The sequence below is a fragment of the Bombina bombina genome, chromosome 12 (genome assembly GCF_027579735.1).
Source record: "Bombina bombina isolate aBomBom1 chromosome 12, aBomBom1.pri, whole genome shotgun sequence".
Lineage (NCBI taxonomy): Eukaryota > Metazoa > Chordata > Amphibia > Anura > Bombinatoridae > Bombina > Bombina bombina.
The window spans coordinates 146885020-146906874 of record NC_069510.1 but is presented as its reverse complement, the minus strand read 5'-3'; the positions used below and the strand labels follow the sequence as shown (position 1 = coordinate 146906874).

General features: G+C 41.5%; 1 protein-coding gene across 1 annotated transcript in view; it reads left to right on the top strand.

The window, feature by feature from the left end:
- Positions 1-21855, top strand: part of RGS3 (regulator of G protein signaling 3) — a 1044909-nt gene that overhangs the window by 179863 nt on the left and 843191 nt on the right. The window contains exon 6 of the mRNA XM_053695840.1: positions 3074-3164. Coding sequence (XP_053551815.1) covers positions 3074-3164 — 91 coding nt within the window. The remainder of the gene's footprint in view (positions 1-3073; positions 3165-21855) is intronic.

Below are 21855 nucleotides of genomic sequence, written 5' to 3'. Positions count from 1 at the left end.
AATCATCAAGGAGGAACACGGAGTTCTCTAGCGATGATGGAGGTAACCAAAATAATCCGATGGGCGGAGACTTACTCTTGCCATCTTTCAGCAATCTATATCCCAGGGGTAGAGAACTGGGAGGCGGATTTCATAAGTCGCTAGACTTTTCATCCGGGGGAGTGGGAGCTCCATCTGGAAGTATTTACCCAGCCGACTCGGCTATGGGGCACACCAGAATTGGATTTGATGGTGTCCCGTCAGAACGCCAAACTTCCTTGTTACGGGTCCAGGTCCCGGGATACCCAGGAAGTACTGATAGATGCTCTAGCAGTGCCCTGGTCCTTCAACCTGGCCTATGTATTTCCACCGTTTCCTCTCCTTCCACATCTGGTTGCCAGAATCAAGCAGGAGAGAGCTTTGGTGATTCTGATAGCACCTGCGTGGCTACGCAGGACTTGGTATGCAGACCTGGTGGACATGTCATCTTTTCCACCGAGGACTCTGCCGATGAGGCAGGACCTTCTAATCCAAGGTCTATTCACGCATCCGAATCTAATTTCTCTGCGTCTGACTGCTTGGAGATTGAACACCTGATTTTATCAAAGCGTGGAGTCGATCATTGATACTCTGATTCAGGCTAGAAAGCCTTTCACCAGGAAAATTTATCATAAAATATGGCGAAAATTTCTTTCTTGGTGTGAATCCAAGGGTTACTCATGGAGTAAGATTAGGATTCCTAGAATATTGTCTTTTCTCCAAGAAGGATTGGAGAAGGGATTATCAGCTAGCTCCTTAAAAGGACAGATATCTGCTTTGTCTATTCCTTTACACAAACGTCTGGCAGATGTCCCAAACGTTCAGGCGTTTAATCAGGCTTTAGTCAGAATCAAGCCTGTATTTAAACCCGTTGCTCCGCCATGGAGCCTAAACTTAGTCTTAAAGTTCTTCAAGGGGTTCCGTTTGAACCTATGCATTCCATAGATATTAAGCTTCTATCTTGGAAAGTTCTGTTTTTAGTAGCTATCTCTTCGGCTCGAAGAGTTTCTGAATTATCTGCATTGCAATGCGACTCGCCTTATCTTGTTTTCCATGCTGATAAGGTGGTTTTGCGTACCAAACCTGGATTCCTTCCTAAGGTTGTTTCTAATAGGAATATCAATCAGGAAATTGTTGTTCCTTCGCTGTGTCCTAATCCTCCTTCAAAGAAGGAAGGTCTGTTGCACAATCTTGATGTGGTTCGTGCTTTAAAGTTCTACTTACAAGCAACTAAAGATTTCCGTCAAACATCTTCATTATTTGTGGTTTATTCTGGTAAGCGGAGAGGTCAAAAGGCTACGGCTACCTCTTTCCTTTTAGCTAAAAAGCATCATCTGTTTGGCTTATGAGACTGCTGGCCAGCAGCCTCCTGAAAGGATTACTGCTCATTCTACTAGAGCAGTGGCTTCCACATGGGCTTTTAAAAATGAGGCTTCTGTTGAACAGATTTGGGAGGCGGCGACTTGGTCTTTGCTTCATACTTTTTCCAAATTTTACAAGTTCGATACTTTTGCTTCTTCGGAGGCTATTTTTGGGAGACAGGTTCTACAAGCAGTGGTGCCTTCCGTTTAAGGTACCTGTCTTGTCCCTCCCTTCATCCGTGTCCTAAAGCTTTGGTATTGGTATCCCACAAGTATGGATGAATCCGTGGACTCGATGCATCTTGCAAGAGAAAACAGAATTTATGCTTACCTGATAAATTTCTTTCTCTTGCGATGTAACGAGTCCATGGCCCGCCCTGTCTGTTTAAGACAGGTAGTATTTTTTATTATAAAACTTCAGTCACCTCTGCACCCTATAGTTTCTCCTTTTTCTTCCTAGCCTTCGGTCGAATGACTGGGGGGGTGGAGCTAAGGGAGGAGCTATATAGACAGCTCTGCTGTGGGTGCTCTCTTTGCCACTTCCTGTTAGGAAGGAGAATATCCCACAAGTATGGATGAATCTGTGGACTCGATACATCGCAAGAGAAAGAAATTTATCAGGTAAGCATAAATTCTGTTTTTTTGTGTAATACTAAGGTAACCATATGTCCTGGTTTTAACTGGATTTTCCGGTTTGTATTTTTATCACCTTGTCCCTAGAACTTTTTAAAGGAACTTTATTTTTTATATTATAATTATTTTACTGTACTATTGTATATAACACATTGTGAGCAACACGGATTGTTAAAGAAAAACATGGAAGTGTCATTGATAACTACTATGGGCTCGATTTATCAGTTATTGAATGCGCATTGTCATTCTCCTTTCCGTGCCATAATCCTTTCCGTGTCATTTTCCTTTTCTGTACATGGAGTTACTCAAACGCCAACACTGATATACTATTTACTTTTTTTATAGTGTGATTCTCAGTGGGTGCATACGCTGCTATATAATATATGCATTGCAGAAAATATTTATCTTGTCTATTTAAGGCTTAAAAGTGAATAGTCCCTTTAGCAAGCAGATGTTACAAGTGTTAAAACATCCATTTGACAAACCTGTGCAAGTGTCTGCCGCCAAGCATAAGCTACACAAGTATCTTCATATGGCTCACTACAATTAGCCAGTATTGTTTGCATAGCTGCTATTACATAGCTGGGAAAATCTTATCCCAATGTACCCACACCTGAGTTCTATAGATAACTTAGTTTGAAAGAAATTGTTCTCTACAATGTATTACATTTTGGGATTTCCTTATGTACTGTGGTTGTATGTGACGTGAAGGGCACTCAGTGGTCTTTGAATAAACTACTAGAAATATGGCCAACATCCTATAGCTCATCAGCTATACTCGTTGTATGACGCACATTACATGATACAGAATAGTCCGAATGCGGAAGTAAGAAGCCTCTCGTTCCCTTAAGATATTTTCGTAGCTCGATTTGATTCCTGTAAAAGATCCCACTCTAACATCTGGATTTGCATAGATCTTAGAGTGGGGATCTTTTACAGTAATCAATCAAGTTAGAAAGTTTCCAAAGGGAACGAGCATCTTCTTCCCTCCGCATTCAGATCCTCACGAATGATCCAACTACACATCCCTAGTATATAGTTAATCATTTCTTTTTCTTTAGGAATTGTGTGGCTGGTATTATTTACTTGGTGAAGATCTTGGAAGGACTAAACATCTTAAAGTAGCGACAAGAAGACTGAGAAGGAACCCAGGTAATAATATAGTGTTGACTTGCATGTTCTAAGTAATAAAGCAGTATTTGATCTGTTTCCTACACAAAATATCATTTAGAACAGGGATAGACAACTGGTGGAAACTCTGCACTTGTTTTGTGGGCCCCTGGGTAAGGAGTGGAACCAGACATTTGTGCCATTGTTTTTGTGACCCCAGGAAATGAAAAACTAAAATGTGTGATTTGAGACTTCTCTGGTTGGGAAAACAAGGTATCAAGAACAAAAAAGTCATCTGTAGAGAGAACATCAGACAGGGTGCCTATATCTAGACTGGTGCTACTAGACACATTCAATAAATATATAATTATTTGTTAGTTTAATACAAATGGCCATTAAGGCTACTAAAGTATTGATCTGTGGCTCTTATGTTAAGAAGTTTGTCATCACTGGATAACGTACAGATTCCTGTTCACAGAATAATTTATTATTCATAATCTATCCTGAGATATATTCTAGACAGGTCGAGTACATTATGTCCTCTTAGAAGAATGTGGTTTCTACATATTCTAATAACTTTCACTCCCCTGTGTATACCAATTCCTGATGGCTTTAGTTCTTTACATTTTGATTTTGAATGGAAGTGTATGTTACTTCACAAATAGTCTGTGAAAAAAATGGTCACTAGCGCCTAAGCAAAACTTCTACAGCTTTGCTGTTGGATCATGACGTACCCATGAGCATAAAATTTAAAATTCTTAGTTGTAGGAAAAGGCTTAAATATCCCTCCCACTTCCTCATTTTCCCAGTCATTCTTTGCCTTTCGTCACGTTAGAACGTGGCAGAGAAGGGTTAGAAGATTCAGAAAGTCATGAAAAAACTTCGAAATAGTGGAGTTTTAAGTAGTCATGTCAACCTCTCAGTGAGAGTATTGATGAAAGTTAGTCTGGAGATGCAGGGAAACCATATAGACTACTGCTAACAGCTCCTAAGCAATCAGTGTTGACGAGTTTCACTGCCTACTTTCTCTCACTCAAGTCCATGTCAGGAGTGCTGCTATAAGACAGTCACACTTGAGAGGCTGTGTTCTGTTCCACAGCATGGATCCTGGAGTTAAGATCGTTTCAATTTTTACACATAAAACGCTACAATAGAATCTCGGTGTATCTCCTTTATACCTTGATAGGATTCAGGGTTAATATCTTCTGAATGGGGTTTATTGAATAGTTGGGGTTAATTAATCAGTGTATTAATTAAATAATTACATGCTGCTTTGTGGGATTTTGTTTCCTGTTTTTAGCTGGAACAAACAGGTTTCACTTTAGTTTTTGAAAGTCTTGCACAACTCCTATTACTTGCTGTACTTGTAATAACAGGGAAAGTACTGTCTTGCACTCCACGTGACCGGGTGTGGTCTATATTCATTTCCTCCATTCCGGCTGAGACTTGAACTTGAAGAGAGCGTTTCCTTTAACGGTCTAGGAGGTGGTGAATGCCCCAGCCATTGGGAGTATAAAGGTGCAGTTTTCTATAATAAAAACGTTTTTATTTGTGTCGTCCTGTTGGTATAACCTGAGCTATGGAGGACTCTGACATGTTAGAATGTACTCCTTCTGTACTAAATCATACCTGTTTATATTGTGTGGAGGCTGTGGTTTAACACTGTTCTAAAGTCTAAGAAGGGAGACAATCCTGCTAAGGCTCTTAGTCCCTCTGAGCCGTCTACCTCTCAGGACTGAGTTAACCTCTGTAACTTCAGAGGGTACATTTTCTGGGTCAGAGTCCTTGGCGTCTAAGCCTCCTGCTGCAGTGAAACCATCCTTTAGATTTAAAATCGAGCACTTGCGTTTTTTATTAAAGGAGGTTCTGTCTACGTTAGAGGCTCCAGAGGCTGCGCTGCCTGAAGAACCTATGATACCTAAATTAGACAGTTTGTGAAGACAGGAAAGTTCCTTTGACTTTTCCTGTGCTGGTTTAGATGGCAAACATTATTAAGAACGAATGGGAAAGAATTAGTTCTTCCTTTCTTTCATGTAATTGGCAAGAGTCCATGAGCTAGTGACGTATGGGATATACAATCCTACCAGGAGGGGCAAAGTTTCCCAAACCTCAAAATGCCTATAAATACACCGCTAACCACACCCACAATTCAGTTTTTAAAACTTTGCCTCCTATGGAGGTGGTGAAGTAAGTTTGTGCTTAGATTCTACGTTGATATGCGCTTCTCAGCATTGTTGAAGCCTGATTTCTCTCAGAGTACAGCGAATGTCAGAGGGACGTGAAGGGAGTATCACTTATTTGAATACGATGATTTCCCTAACGGGGGTCTATTTCGTTGGTTCTCTGTTATCGGTCGTAGAGATTCATCTCCTACCTCCCTTTTCAGATCGACGATATACTCTCAATTTACCATTACCTCTACTAATAACTGTTTTAGTAGGGGTTTGGCTATCTGCTATATGTGGATGGGTGTCTTTTGGTAAGTATGTTTTCATTACTTAAGACACTCTCAGCTATGGTTTGGCCCTTTATGCATTTATATAAAGTTCTAAATATATGTATTGTACTTATATTTGCCATGAGTCAGGTTCATGTATTTCCTTCTGCAGACTGTCAGTTTCATATTTGGGGAATATTAACATTTTAAGAAATGTATTTTTTACCTGGGGTTTAGTCTTTTTTCTCTTGTTAAGTGTAGTCAGTCCACGGGTCATCCATTACTTATGGAATATATCTCTTCCTAACAGGAAGCTGCAAGAGGATCACCCAAGCAGAGCTGCTATATAGCTCCTCCCCTCACATGTCATATTCAGTCATTCTCTTGCAGCCTAAGTAAAGATAGGTCGCTGTGAGAGGTCTGTGGTGAGGTCTGTGGTGTTTTTTAACTTAGTTTATTTCTTCAATCAAAAGTTTATTTTAAATGGCACCGGAGTGTGCTGTTTGTTCTCAGGCAGCATTAGAAGAAGAATCTGCCTGCGTTTTCTATGATCTTAGCAGACGTAACTAAGATCCACTGGCTGTTCTGATCTGAGGAGTGAGGTAACTTCAGAAAAGGGGAATAGCATGCAGGGCCCCCCTGCAAAAGAGGTATGTGCAGTAAATTATTTTTCTGAGGAATGGAATTGACTGAGAAAATACTGCTGATACCAATGTAACGTAAGTTCAGCCTTAAATGCAGTGATAGCGACTGGTATTAGGCTGATGAGTGTGTGTACACTGAATGTATTTTTCTAAGGAATGGAATTGACTCTGAAAATACTGTTAATACTGAAGTAATGTATGAGCCTTAACTGCAGTAAAAGCGACTGGTAGCAGGCTTATTAATAACACTTCATAACTTTTAAAATGTATGTTTAAAACGTTTACTGGCATGTTAATCGTTTTTTGTGAGGTACTTGGTGATAAAACTTATTGGGGCATGATTTTTACCACATGGCCATCTTTGTTTTCTGCATAGAAACAGTTATCTGAGCTTCCCACTGTTGTAATATGAGTGGGAGGGGCCTATTTTAGCGCTTTTTGCGCAGTAAAATTCAGTCACAATCTGTCTACTTCATCCTCCATGATCCAGATCGTCTCTAGAGAGCTCAGGGGTCTTCAAAATTCATTTTGAGGGAGGTAATCAGTCACAGCAGACCTGTGACAGTGTGTTTTGACTGTGATAAAAACGTTAATTATTAAATTGTTATCCGTTTTGGGTATTAAGGGGTTAATCATCCATTTGCTGGTGGGTGCAATCCTTTGCTAACTTAATACATTTACTGTGAAAAATTGGTTGCTATAACTATTTTGGTTCATTGTTATTTCAACTGTGACAGTTTTTTGTGCTTCTTAAAGGCACAGTAGCGTTTTTTATATTGCTTGTAAATTTATTTAGAAAAGTATTTCCAAGCTTGCTAGTCTCATTGCTAGTCTGTTTAAACATGTCTGACACAGATGAATCTCTTTGTTCACTATGTTTAAAGGCCAATGTGGAACCCAATAGAAATTTGTGTACTAATTGCATTGATGTTACTTTAAATAAAAGTCAATCTTTACATGTAAAGAAATTATCACCAGACAACGAGGGGGAAGTTATGCCGACTAACTCTCCTCACGTGTCAGTACCTTCGCCTCCCGCTCAGGAGGTGCGTGATTTTGTGGCGCCAAGTACATCAGGGAGGCCCTTACAAATCACTTTGCAAGACATGGCTACTGTTATGACAGAAGTATTATCTAAATTGCCAGAATTAAGAGGCAAGCGCGATAGCTCTGGGTTAAGGACAGAGCGCGCGGATGAGGTGAGAGCCATGTCAGATACTGCGTCACAGTTTGCAGAACATGAAGACGGAGAGCTTCATTCTGTGGGTGACGGATCTGATCCAGGGAGACTGGATTCAGAGATTTCTAATTTTAAATTTAAGCTTTAGAACCTCCGCATATTGCTAGGGGAGGTATTAGCGGCTCTGAATGATTGTAACACGGTTGCAATTCCAGAAAAATTATGTAGGTTGGATAGATACTATGCGGTACCGGTGTGTACTGACGTGTTTCCTATACCTAAAAGGCTTACAGAGATTATTAGCAAGGAGTGGGATAGACCTGGTGTGCCTTTTTCTCCTCCTCCCATATTTAGGAAAATGTTTCCTATAGACGCCACCACATGAGACTTATGGCAGACGGTCCCTAAGGTGGAGGGAGCAGTTTCTACTTTAGCTAAGCGTACCACTATCCCGGTGGAGGATAGTTGTGCCTTTTCAGATCCAATTGATAAGAAATTAGAGGGTTACCTTAAGAAAATGTTTGTTCAACAAGGTTTTATCTTACAGCCCCTTGCATGCATTGCGCCTGTCACTGCTGCGGCGGCATTCTGGTTTGAGTCTCTGGAAGAGTCCATTCGCACAGCTCCATTGGATGAAATTATGAACAAGCTTAAAGCACTTAAGCTAGCTAACGCATTTGTTTCTGATGCCGTCGTACATTTAACCAAACTTACGGCTAAGAAATCCGGATTTGCCATCCAAGCGCGCAGAGCGCTATGGCTTAAATCCTGGTCAGCTGACGTGACTTCTAAATCTAAATTGCTTAATATTCCTTTCAAAGGGCAGACCTTATTCGGGCCCGGCTTGAAAGAAATTATCGCTGACATTACGGGAGGTAAGGGCCATGCTCTACCTCAGGACAGGGCCAAATCAAAGGCCAAACAGTCTAATTTTCGTGCCTTTCGTAACCTCAAATCAGGAGCAGCATCAACTTCCTCCGCTCCAAAACAGGAAGGAGCTGTTGCTCGTTACAGACAAGGCTGGAAAACTAACCAGTCCTGGAACAAGGGCAAGCAGGCCAGAAAACCTGCTGCTGCCCCTAAGACAGCATGAAGAGAGGGCCCCCTATCCGGAAACGGATCTAGTGGGGAGCAGACTTTCTCGCTTTGCCCAGGCTTGGGCAAGAGATGTCCAGGATCCCTGGGCGTTGGAGATCATATCTCAGGGATATCTCCTGGACTTCAAAAGTTCTCCTCCACGAGGGAGATTTCATCTTTCAAGGTTATCGGCAAACCAAATAAAGAAAGAGGCGTTTCTACGCTGTGTACAAGACCTCTTACTAATGGGGGTGATCCACCCAGTTCCGCGGACGGAACACGGGCAAGGATTCTATTCAAATCTATTTGTGGTTCCCAAGAAAGAGGGAACCTTCAGACCAATCTTGGACTTAAAAATCCTAAACAAATTCCTAGGAGTTCCATCATTCAAAATGGAAACTATTCGAACCATCCTTCCCATGATCCAAGAGGGTCAGTACATGACCACAGTGGACTTAAAGGATGCCTACCTTCACATACCAATTCACAAGGATCATTATCGGTATCTAAGATTTGCTTTCCTAGACAGGCATTACCAGTTTGTAGCTCTTCCCTTCGGATTAGCTACGGCTCCAAGAATCTTTACAAAAGTTCTGGGCTCACTTCTGGCGGTACTAAGACCGCGAGGCATTGCGGTGACTCCGTACCTAGACGACATTCTGATACAAGCGTCAAGTTTTCAAACTGCCAAGTCTCATACAGAGATAGTTCTGGCATTTCTGAGGTCGCATGGGTGGAAGGTGAACGTGGAAAAGGGTTCTCTATCACCACTTACAAGGGTTCCCTTTCTAGGGACTCTTATAGATTCTATGAGATGCAAATTTACCTGACAGAGGCCAGGTTATCAAAACTTCTAAATGCTTGCCGTGTCCTTCATTCCATTCCACACCCGTCAGTAGCTCAGTGCATGGAAGTAATCGGCTTAATGGTAGCGGCAATGGACATAGTACCATTTGCGCGCCTGCATCTCAGACCGCTGCAATTGTGCATGCTAAGTCAGTGGAACGGGGATTACTCAGATTTGTCCCCCCTGCTAAATCTGGATCAAGAGACAAGAGATTCTCTTCTATGGTTGCTTTCTCTGCCACATCTGTCCAAAGGGATGACCTTTCGCAGCCCAGATTGGACGATTGTAACAACAGACGCCAGCCTTCTAGGCTGGGGCGCTGTTTGGAACTCCCTGAAGGCTCAGGGACTATGGACTCAGGAGGAGAAACTCCTCCCAATAAATATGCTGGAATTAAGAGCAATATTCAATGCTCTCCTAGCTTGGCCTCAGTTAGCAACTCTGAGGTTCATCAGATTTCAGTCGGACAACATCACGACTGTGGCTTACATCAACCATCAAGGGGGAACCAGAAGTTCCCTAACGATGTTGGAAGTCTCAAAGATAATTCGCTGGGCAGAGTCTCACTCTTGCCACCTGTCAGCGATTTACATCCCAGGCGTGGAGAACTGGGAGGCTGATTGTCTAAGTCGCCAGACTTTTCATCCGGGGGAGTGGGAACTTCATCCGGAGGTTTTTGCTCAACTGATTCATCGTTGGGGCAAACCAGATCTGGATCTCATGGCGTCTCGCCAGAACGCCAAGCTTCTTTGTTACGGATCCAGGTCCAGGGACCCGGGAGCGGTGCTGATAGATGCTCTGACAGCCCCTTGGGTCTTCAACATGGCTTATGCGTTTCCACCATTCCCGATGCTTCCTCGTTTGATTGCCAAGATCAAACAGGAGAGAGCTTCGGTGATTCTGATAGCGCCTGCGTGGCCACGCAGGACCTGGTATGCAGACCTAGTGGACATGTCGTCCTGTCCACCGTGGTCTCTGCCTCTGAGACGGGACCTTCTAATTCAGGGTCCTTTCAACCATCCAAATCTAATTTCTCTGAGGCTGACTGCATGGAGATTGAACGCTTGATTCTATCAAAGCGTGGCTTCTCGGAGTCGGTTATTGATACCTTAATACAGGCTAGGAAGCCTGTTACCAGAAAAATTTACCATAAGATATGGCGTAAATATTTATATTGGTGCGAATCCAAGAGTTACTCATGAGTAAGGTTAGGATTCCTAGGATTAAAGGGACAGATTTCTGCTCTGTCTATTCTTCTACACAAACGTCTGGCTGAAGTTCCAGACGTTCAGGCTTTTTGTCAGGCTTTAGCTAGGATTAAGACTGTTGCTCCGCCGTGGAGCTTAAACTTAGTTCTTAACGTTCTTCAAGGCGTTCCATTTGAACCCCTTCATTCCATTGATATCAAGCTGTTATCCTGGAAGGTTCTGTTTTTGATGGCTATTTCCTCGGCTCGAAGAGTCTCTGAGTTATCTGCCTTACATTGTGATTCTCCTTATCTGATTTTTCATTCAGACAAGGTAGTTCTGCGTACTAAACCTGGGTTCTTACCTAAGGTAGTTACTAACAGGAATATCAATCAAGAGATTGTTGTTCCATCACTGTGTCCTAACCCTTCTTCAAAGAAGGAACGACTTTTACATAATCTGGACGTAGTCCGTGCCCTGAAGTTATATTTGCAGGCAACTAAAGATTTTCGTCAAACTTCTTCCCTGTTTGTCGTTTACTCTGGACAGAGAAGAGGTCAAAAGGCTTCGGCTACCTCTCTCTTTTTGGCTTTGTAGCATAATACGTTTAGCCTATGAGACGGCTGGAAAGCAGCCTCCTGAAAGGATTACAGCTCATTCTACTAGAGCTGTGGCTTCCACCTGGGCCTTTAAAAATGAGGCCTCTGTTGAACAGGTTTGCAAGGCTGCAACTTGGTCTTCACTTCACACTTTTTCAAAATTTTACAAATTTGACACTTTTGCTTCTTCGGAGGCTATTTTGGGAGAAAGGTACTACAGGCAGTGGTTCCTTCTGTTTAATGTTCCTGCCTTGTCCCTCCCTTCATCCGTGTACTTTAGCTTTGGTATTGGTATTCCATAAGTAATGGATGACCCGTGGACTGACTACACTTAACAAGAGAAAACATAATTTATGCTTACCTGATAAATTTATTTCTCTTGTAGTGTAGTCAGTCCACGGCCCGCCCTGTCTTTAAGGCAGATCTAAATTTTAATTAAACTCCAGTCACCACTGCACCCTATGGTTTCTCCTTTCTCGTCTGCTTTTGGTCGAATGACTGAATATGACATGTGAGGGGAGGAGCTATATAGCAGCTCTGCTTGGGTGATCCTCTTGCAGCTTCCTGTTAGGAAGAGATATATTCCATAAGTAATGGATGACCCGTGGACTGACTACACTACAAGAGAAATAAATTTATCAGGTAAGCATAAATTAGGTTTTTTCAATTGACTGCTTCTTGCAATTGCGGGTATAAGGCCCGCGGGTGCGCCAAATGTTAAACTTTATTGCGTCATTCTTGGTGCGAAAATATTTTTGGCGCGAAAAAATACGTTAATGGCGCGACTTCGTCATTTCCGGCATCAAACGTGACGCCGAGACCTTTCACACGGCGGCATCATTAGTGACCCGAGTGTGTCATTTTCATTATTTCAATACCCCTTGTATGTTTGCCTCTTGCTTTTTTTTTCTATCAGAGGCCTATGCTATTGCATTTTTTCCCATTCCTGAAACTGTCATATAAGGAAATAGATAATTTTGCTTTATATGTTGTTTTTTTCTCTTACATTGGGCAAGATGTGCCAATCTGATCCTGTCTCAGAAGTTTCTGCTGGAACAATGCTGCCTAACATCGGTTCTACCAAAGCTAAGTGCAATTGTTGTAAAATTGTAGAAATTATCTCACCGAATGTCATTTGTAATAGTTTTCATGATAAACTTTTATATGCAGATGGAAACACTATCAGTAATAGTACATTGCCAGTTGCAGTTCCTTCAACTTCTAATGTGCATGATATACCTGTAAATTTTAAAGAATTTGTTTGATTATATTCTGAAGGCTTTGTCTGCATTTCCACCTTCTAATAAACGTAAAAGGTCTTTTAAAACTTCTCATTTAGCTGATGAAATTTCAAATGACCAACAACATAATAATTTATCCTCTTCTGATGAGGATCTATCTGAGACAGAAGATCCTTCCTCAGACATTGACACTGACAAATCTACTTATTTATTTAAAATAGAGTATATGCGTTCTTTATTAATAGAAGTGTTAATTACTTTGGATATTGAGGTAACCAGTCCTATTGACGTTCAGTCTAATAAACGTTTAAATACTGTTTTTAAACCTCCTGTGGTTTCTCCAGGGGAGAGGCTATTTCTGATATGATTTCTAGGGAATGGAATAAGCCAGGTACTTCTTTTATTCCTTCTTCAAGGTTTAAAAAATTGTATCCTTTACCAGCAAAATCTATAGAGTTTTGGGAAAAAACCCCAAAGTTGATGGGGCTATTTCTACTCTTGCTAAACGTACCACTTTTCCTATGGAAGATAGTACTTCCTTTAAGGATCCTTTAGATAGGAAGCTTGAATCTTATCTAAGGAAGGCCTATTTATATTCAGGTCATCTTCTCAGACCTGCTATTTATTTGGCTGATGTTGTGGCTGCATCAACTTTCTGGTTAGAGAATTTAGCGCAACAAGAATTGGATTCTGACATATCTAGCATTATTCGCTTACTGCAACATGCTAATCATTTTGTGATGCCATTTTTTATATCAAAATTGATGTTAGATCCATGTCTTTAGCTTTATTAGCTAGAAGAGCTTTGTGGCTTAAATCTTGGAATGCTGATATGACATCTAAATCTAGATTACTATCTCTTTCTTTCCAAGGTAATAATTTATTTGGTTCTCAGTTGGATTCTATTTCAACTATCACTGGGGGAAAAGGAGTTTGTCTGCCTTAGGATTAAAAACCTAAGGGTAAATCTAAGGCTTCTAACCATTTTTGTTCCTTTCGTCAGAATAAGGAACAAACACTCAATCCTCTCCCCAAGGAATCTGCTTCCAATTGGAAGCCTTCCTCAAATAAGAATAAATCCAAGCCATTTAGGAAACCAAAGTCAGCCCCTAAGTCCGCATGAAGGTGCGGCCCTCATTCCAGCTCAGCTGGTAGGGGGCAGATTAAGGTTTTTCAAGGATTTTTGGACAAAACAAGAGGGGAATTTTGCTCAATCCAAGTCAGTCTGGAGACCTAATCAGACTTGGAACAAGGGTAAACGGCCAAGAAGCCCGCTGCTGCCACCAAGACAGCATGAAGGGGTAGCCCCCAGTCCAGGACCGGATCTAGTAGGGGGCAGACTTTCTCTCTTTGCTCAGGCTTGGGCAAGAGATGTTCAGGACTCCTGGGCTTTAGAAATCGTAACCCAGGGGTATCTTCTGGATTTCAAAGATTCTCCCCCAAGGGGGAGATTCCATCTTTCTCAATTGTTTGTAACCAAACAAAAAGAGAGGCGTTCTTACGCTGTGTATAAGACCTATATACCATGGAAGTGAACTGCCCAGTTCCGAAAACGGAACAGGGGCAAAGGTTCCACTCCAATCTGTTTGTGGTTCCCAAAAAAGACGGAACCTTCAGACCAATTTTGGATCTCAAGATTCTAAACAAATTCCTCAGAGTCCCATCCTTCAAGGTGGAGACCATTCGGACTATTTTGCCAATGATCCAGGAGGGTCAATATGTGACCACTGTGGACTTAAAGGATGCGTATTTGCACATCCCTATCCACAAAGATCATCACCAGTTCCTCAAGTTCGCCTTTCTGGACAAGCATTACCAGTTTGTGGCTCTTCCCTTCGGGTTGGCCACAGCTCCCAGAATTTTCACAAAGGTGCTAGGGTCCCTTCTGGCGGTTCTAAGGCCGCGGGGCATAGCTGTGGCGCCCTATCTGGACGATTTCTTAATCCAGGTGTTGACTTACCAACTAGCCAAGTCTCACACGGACATCCTGTAGGCTTTTCTAAGATCTCACGGGTGGAAGGTGAACGTAAAAGAGTTCACTTATTCCTCTCACAAGAGTTCCATTCCTGGGAACTCTGATAGATTCGGTGGACATGAACATTTTTCTGACGGAGGTCAGGAAATCAAAGATTTTATCCATCTGCTGAGCTCTTCATTCCATTCCTCGGCCATCAGTGGCTCAGTGTATGGTGGTAATCGGCTTAATGGTAGCGGCAATGGACATAGTTCCGTTTGCTCGCTTGCATCTCAAACCACTGCAACTATGCATGCTCAAACAGTGGAATGGGGATTATGCAGATTTATCTCCTCAGATAAATCTGGACCAAGAGACCAGAGACTCTCTCTTTTGGTGGTTGTCACAGGATCATCTGTCCAAGGGAATGTGTTTCCGCAGGCCAGCGTGGGTCATAGTGACGACGGACGCCAGCCTATTGGGCTGGGGTGCAGTCTGGAATTCCCTGAAAGCACAGGGTTTGTGGACTCAGGAGGAGGTTCTCCTCCCGATAAATATTCTAGAACTGAGAGCGATATGGAATGCGCTTCAGGCGTGGCCTCAGCTGGGGTCTGCCAGATTCATAAGATTCCAGTCGGACAATATCAGGACTGTAGCATATATCAATCATCAGGGGGGAACAAAGAGTTCTCTAGCGATGATAGAGGTTACCAAAATAATTAGATGGGCAGAGACTCACTCTTGCCATCTATCGGCAAGCTATATCCCAGGAGTGGAGAACTGGGAAGCAAATTTTCTAAGTCGTCAGACTTTTCATCCATCCGGAGGTGTTTGCCCAACTGATTCGGCTATGGGGCACACCAGAATTGGATCTGATGGCGTCTCGCCAGAACGCCAAGCTTCCTTGTTACGGCTCCAGGTCAAGGGATCCCAAGGCAGTGCTGATAGATGCTCTAGCAGTGCCCTGGTCCTTTAACCTGGCCAATGTGTTTCCACAATTCCCTCTCCTTCCTCGTCTGATTGCCAGAATCAAGCAGGAGAGAGCTTCAGTGATTTTGATAGCACCTGCGTGGCCACGCAGGACTTGGTATGCAGACCTGGTGGACATATCATCCGTCCCACCATGGACTCTGCAACTGAGACAGGACCTTCTGCTTCAAGGTCCATTCAAGCATCCAAAGCTACTTTCTCTGCGTCTGACTGCTTGGAGATTGAACGCTTGATTTTAGCAAAGCGTGGTTTGTCTGAATCGGTCATTGATACCTTGATTCAGGCTCGAAAGATATGGCGTGAATATCTTTACTGGTGTGATTCCAAGGGTTACTCATGGAGTAAGATCAGGATTCCTAGGCTATTATCTTTTCTCCAAGAAGGATTGGAGAAGGGATTATCTGCTAGTTCCTTAAAGGGACAAATATCTGCTCTGTCTATCCTTTTACACGAGCGTCTGGCAGATGTTTCAGACGTTCAGGCGTTTTGTCAGGTTTTAGTTAGAATCAAGCCTGTGTTTAAACCTGTTGCTCCGCCATGGAGTTTAAATTTGGTTCTTAAAGTTCTTCAAGGGGTTCCGTTTGAACCTATGCATTCCATAGATATTAAGCTCTTATCTTGGAAAGTTCTGTTTTTAGTAGCTATCTCTTCAGCTTGAAGAGTTTCTGAGTTATCTGCTTTACAGTGTGACTCAACTTATCTTGTTTTCCATGCGGATAAGGTGGTTTTGCGTACCAAACCTGGATTCCTTCCTAAGGTTGTTTCTAATAGGAATATCAATCAGGAAATTGTTGTTCCTTCTCTGTGTCCTAATTCTTCTTCCAAGAAGGAACGTCTGTTGCTCAACCTAGATGTGGTTCGTGCTTTAAAGTTCTACTTACAAGCAACTAAAGATTTCCGTCAAACATCTTCATTGTTTGTTGTCTATTCTGGAAAGCAGAGAGGTCAAAAGGCTACGGCAACCTCTTTCTTTTTGGCTGAAAAGCATCATCCGTTTGGCTTATGAGACTGCTGGCCAGCATCCTCCTGAAAGGATTACTGCTCACTCTACTAGAGCGGTGGCTTCCACATGGGCTTTTAAAAATGAGGCTTCTGTTGAACAGATTTGTAAGGCGGCGTCTTGGTCTTCGCTTCATACTTTTTCCAAATTTTCCAAATTTGATACTTTTGCTTCTTCGGAGGCTATTTTTGGGAGAGAGGTTCTACAAGCAGTGGTGCCTTCCGTTTAGGTACCTGTCTTGTCCCTCCCTTCATTCGTCTCCTAAAGCTTTGGTATTGGTATTCCACAAGTATTGGATGAATCCGTGGGCTCGATACATCTTGCAAGAGAAAACAAAATTTATGCTTACCTAATAAATTTATTTTGCAATATGTCGAGTCCACGGCCCGCCCTATCTATTTGACAGGTAGTATTTTTTATTATAAAACTTCAGTCACCTCTGCACCCTATAGTTTCTCTTTTTTCTCCCTAGCCTTCGGTCGAATGACTGGGGGGTGGAGTTAGGGGAGGAGCTATATAGACAGCTCTGCTGTGGGTGCTCTCTTTGCCACTTCCTGTTAGGAAGGAGAATATCCCACAAGTATGGATGAATCTGTGGACTCGATACATTGCAAGAGAGAGAAATTTATCAGGTAAGCATAAATTTTGTTTTTGTCCCAAAGAAGGAAGATTAATTCAGACCACTCTTGGATCTGAAAACTTTAAATCGTTTTGTGAGTGTCCCAACTATCAAGATGGTCACTATAAGGGCTATTAAGCCTTTTGTTCAGCAGGGTCATTACATGTTCACAATAGTTTTACGGGACTTATCCTCACATTCCAATTCATTCAGACCACTTTCGGTTTATGAGATTCTCTTTTCTAGGCAAGCTTTACCAATTTTTTCGCTTTTTCATTTGGTCATGCGACAGCTTTAAGGATCTTTTTGAAGGTTCTCAGTGCCCTTCTATCCGTAATCAGAGAGCAGGGTATTGTGGTGTTTTCCTTATTTGGACAATATCTTGGTACTAGCTCAATCCTTTCATTTGGCAGAATCTCACACAAATCAACTAGTGCTGATTCTTCAAAGAAATGGTTGGAGGATCAATTTACCTAAGAGTTTTGTGATTCCTCAGGCAAGGGTCACCTTTTTAGGTTTCCAGATAAATTCAGTGTTCATGACTCTGTCTTTAACAGTCAAGAGACAACTGAAATTAGTTTTAGCCTGTCAAACCTTCAGTCTCTATTATTCCCATTTAGTGGCTATGTGCAGGGAAGTTTTTAGGTTTCATGAGTGGAGCATTGGACGCGTTCCCCTTTGCTTGTTTTCTTATAAGACTTTTGCAGCTTTGCATGCTGAATCTATGGTGCAGGGATTATTCTTAGGTATTACAGTTGATATACTTAAATCCCAACACTCAACTCTCTCTGACTTGGTGGTTAGACCATCATTGTATTATTCATGAGGCCTTCTTTGTTCGTCCTTCCTGGACTGTATTCTTACGGATGCAAGTCTTACAGGTTGGGGAGCTGTCTGGGGTTCGCTGACGGCACAAAGGGTTTGGAAACCTCAAGAGGCGAGGTTACCAATCTTTATTTTAGAACTCTGTGCTATTTTCAGAACTCTTGAGGCTTGTCCTCAATTTAAGAGAAAATGTTTCATTAGTTTTCAGACAGACAATATCACAACTGTGGCATATGTCAATCACAGGGAAGGACTCGCAGTCCTTTAGCAATAAAAAGAAGTATCTCAAATACTTTTTGGGTGGAATTCAACTCCTGTCTAGTTTCTGCGATTCATATCCCAGGTGTAGACAATTGGGAGGTGGATTTACATCCAGGGAAGTGTTTTCTCTATCCAGATGTGTTTTTATCAGAGATGTGGGGCCTTCCAGAAATAGTTCTGATGACCTCTTATCTAAGCAAGAAATTTCCCAGATACCTTTCCAGGTTCAAGGATCCTCAGGCGGATATGGTGGATACGTTAGCAGTTTCCTGTTTTTTTCAATCTGCTTACATTTTTCCTCCTCTGGTTCTTCTTTCAAGAGTGATCTCCAAGATCATAATGGAACAGTCTCATGTGTTTCTGGAAGCACCAGCATGTCTTCACATGTTTTGGTATGTGGATCTTGTCCGGATGTCCAGTTGCCAGCCTTGGTCACTTCTTCTAAGGCCAGACTTTCTGTCTCAAGGCCGTTTTTCCATCTGGATCTCAAATTGTTAAATTTGAAGGTATGGAATTTGAACGCTTAGTCAAAGAGGTGTCTCTGACTCAGTGGTTAACACTGTTACAGGCTCGTAAATCTGTTTCTAAACCTATATTTCATGGTGTTCTTTTCATAAATTCTCTTGGCATTCTTTTAGAATTCCTAGAATTTTATAAATTCTTCAGGATGGTTTGGATAAGGTTTTGTCTGCAAGTACTTTGAACGGACAAATCTCTGCTCTGTTTTTTTTCATAGAAAGATTGCTAAACTTCCTGATATTCACTGTTTTGTTCAGGATTTGGTTCGTATCAAACCTGTTATTAAATTAATTTCTCCTCCTTGGAGTCCTAATTTGGTTTTAAGGATTTTGCAGGCTTCTCCTTTTGAGCCTATGCATTCTTTGGATATTAACTACTTTCTTGGAAAGTGTTGTTACTTTTGGCTTTCTTTTTTGCTAGAACAGTTTCTGGGTTATCAGGTCTCTTGTGAGCCTCCTTATCTGATTTTCCATCAAGATAAGCTGTTTTACGGACTTCATTCAAATTTCTTCCTAAAGTTGTGAATTCTATCAACATTAGTTGGGAAATTATTGTTCCTTCTTTGCGTCTTAATCCTAAGAATTCTCTGGAAAGATCTTTACATTCTTTGGATTTCAGAAAGACTTCTATTCTATTTGTTGTTTTTTTCTGGTTCTTGGGAAGGTCAGAAAGCCTTTGCCATTTCTTTGGCATCTTGGTTAAAGCTTTTTGATTCACAAAGCTTATTTGGTGGTGGGGCAGTCTCCGCCTCAGATAATTGCAGCTCATTCTACTAGATCAGTCGTTTCTTCTTAGCTTTTTAAGAATTAAGCTTTGGTTAATCAGATTTGCAAAGCAGAAACTTTGCTATCTTTGCATACATTTACTAAATTTTTCCATGTTGATGTATTTGCTTCTTTTGAAGCCGTTTTTGGTAGAAAAGTTCTCCTGGCAGCTGTTTCGGTTTGATTCTACTGCTTATGATTTTAAGTTTTTTTTTAAGTTTATAAGAAAAACTTAATTATTGTTTTGATTTAATTTCTCAGCGTAAATAGCTGTTATTTTATCCCTCCCTCTCTAGTGACTCTTCTGTGGAAATCCACATCTTGAGTATTTTATCCCATACGTCACCTGCTCATGGACTCTTGCCACTTGCATGAAAGAAAACATAATTTCTCTTGTAAGATGTATCGAGTCCACGGATTCATCCATACTTGTGGGATATTCTCCTTCCTAACAGGAAGTGGCAAAGAGAGCACCCACAGCAGAGCTTTCTACATAGCTCCTCCCTTATCTCCACTCCCCAGTCATTCTCTTTGCCTGCTTAACTGCTAGGAAGGGTAAAGTGACTGTTGTGACAAAAATGTTAGTTTTTATTTTCTCAAGCAAAAGTTTGTTTTTTTAAATGGTACCGGTGTGTACTATTCACTCTCTGGCAGAAAAGGGATGAAGATTTCTGCAAGGAGGATGATGATCTTAGCACTTTGTAACTAAGATCCACTGCTGTTCCCACAGAGGCTGAGGAGTACAGGAAAACTTCAGTTGGGGGAACGGTTTGCATGCTAAGCTGCATTGAGGTATGTTCAGTCAATTTTTTTCTAGACAAACTGTGATAATTCTAGAAAAGGCTGACAATATCCTCATGAGGGAAGGGTAAGTTGTATTCAGACACTTAATAGAGAATCCCAGCTTGCATAAAGGGCTCATTTGTTACTGGTGGCACTTATGGGAAAAATGTTTTTTTTTTATTGAAGACTTAATGTATTTTGAAGGACTTTAAGGGGTCATTGTGGCTGATTTAAGGGTTATTAACCCACATGGCTAGTTTAGAAACACTTTGGTGTGTATCTTTTAGGCCCCACTAACATTGAGTGAGGTGGGAGGGGCCTATTTTCGCGCCTCAGTTGCGCAGTTTCTTTTATTCTGAAGACATCCAGCTGCTTATCCAGAGGGTCCTGCTGTGTTTGAGGGCCTAAAAGAAGGTTTTTCCCCACAAATCTATCCTAAAGGGCAGGTAGGCGCCACAGCAGAGCTGTGGCAAGGTGCTGAACGTTCTTATACCGTTTTTTGACGTTTTGTCAATCCGGTTTTTACATTAAGGGGTTAATTGTTTTTTTCTTTCATGTAATTGGCAAGAGTCCATGAGCTAGTGACGTATGGGATATACATTCCTACCAGGAGGGGCAAAGTTTCCCAATCCTCAAAATGCCTATAAATACACCCCTCACCACACCCACTATTCATTCAGTTTTTACAAACTTTGCCTCCCATGGAGGTGGTGAAGTAAGTTTGTGCTAGATTTCTACGATGATATGGGCTTCGCAGCAGGCTGAAGCCCGGTTTTCCTCTGAGTGCAGTGAATGTCAGAGGAATGTGAAGAGAGTATTGCCTATTTGAATACTATGGTCTTCCTCTAGGGGATGTATTTCATAGGTTCTCTGTTATCGTCGTAGAGATTTTTTCTCCTACCTCCCTTTTCAGATCGACGATATACTCTTATATACCATTACCTCTACTGATTCTCGTTTCAGTACTGGTTTGGCTATCTAATTTATGTAGATGAGTGTCTTAGGGTAAGTAAGTCTTATTTCTATTTATGACACTCTAAGCTATGGTTGGGCACTTTATATGTAAAGTTCAAAATATATGTATTAAACTTATATTTGCCATGATTCAGGATAATCAGTATTCCTTCTTTCAGACTGTCAGTTTAATTTTTTTGGGAAAATGCATATGAATTTATATTTTTCATTCTTGGCGCCAAAAAATGTGGGCGCCATACTTTGCGTCAGTTTTTTTCACATTATATCAGTCTCACTTTTTAGTTGCTTCTGGTTCCTAGAGGCTTGTTTTGTTTTGCATTTTTTCCCATTCCTGAAACTGTCATTTAAGGAATTTGATCAATTTGCTTTATATTTGCTTTATATGTTGTTTTTTCTATTACATATTGCAAGATGTCACTACCTGACCCTGGATCAGAATCTACTTCTGGAAAAACGCTGCCTGATGTCGGTTCTACCAAAGCTAAGTGCATTTGTTGTAAACTTTTGGTAACTGTTCCTCCGGCTGTGTAAGAGAATTTGTTTCTAATTCTATTCGGAAGGCTCTGTCTGTTATTCCTCCTCCTAGTAAACGTAAGAGGTCTTTTAAAACTTCTCATATTTCAGATGAATTTTTAAATGACCGCCATCATTCTGACTTATCTATCTCTGATGAGGATCTATCTGGTTCAGAAGATTCTGCCTCAGATATTGACACTGATACATCTGCATATTTGTTTAAGATGGAGTTTATTCGTTCTTTACTTAAAGAAGTGTTGATTGCATTAGATATGGAGGAGTCTAGTCCTCTTGATATTAAAACTAATAAGCGTT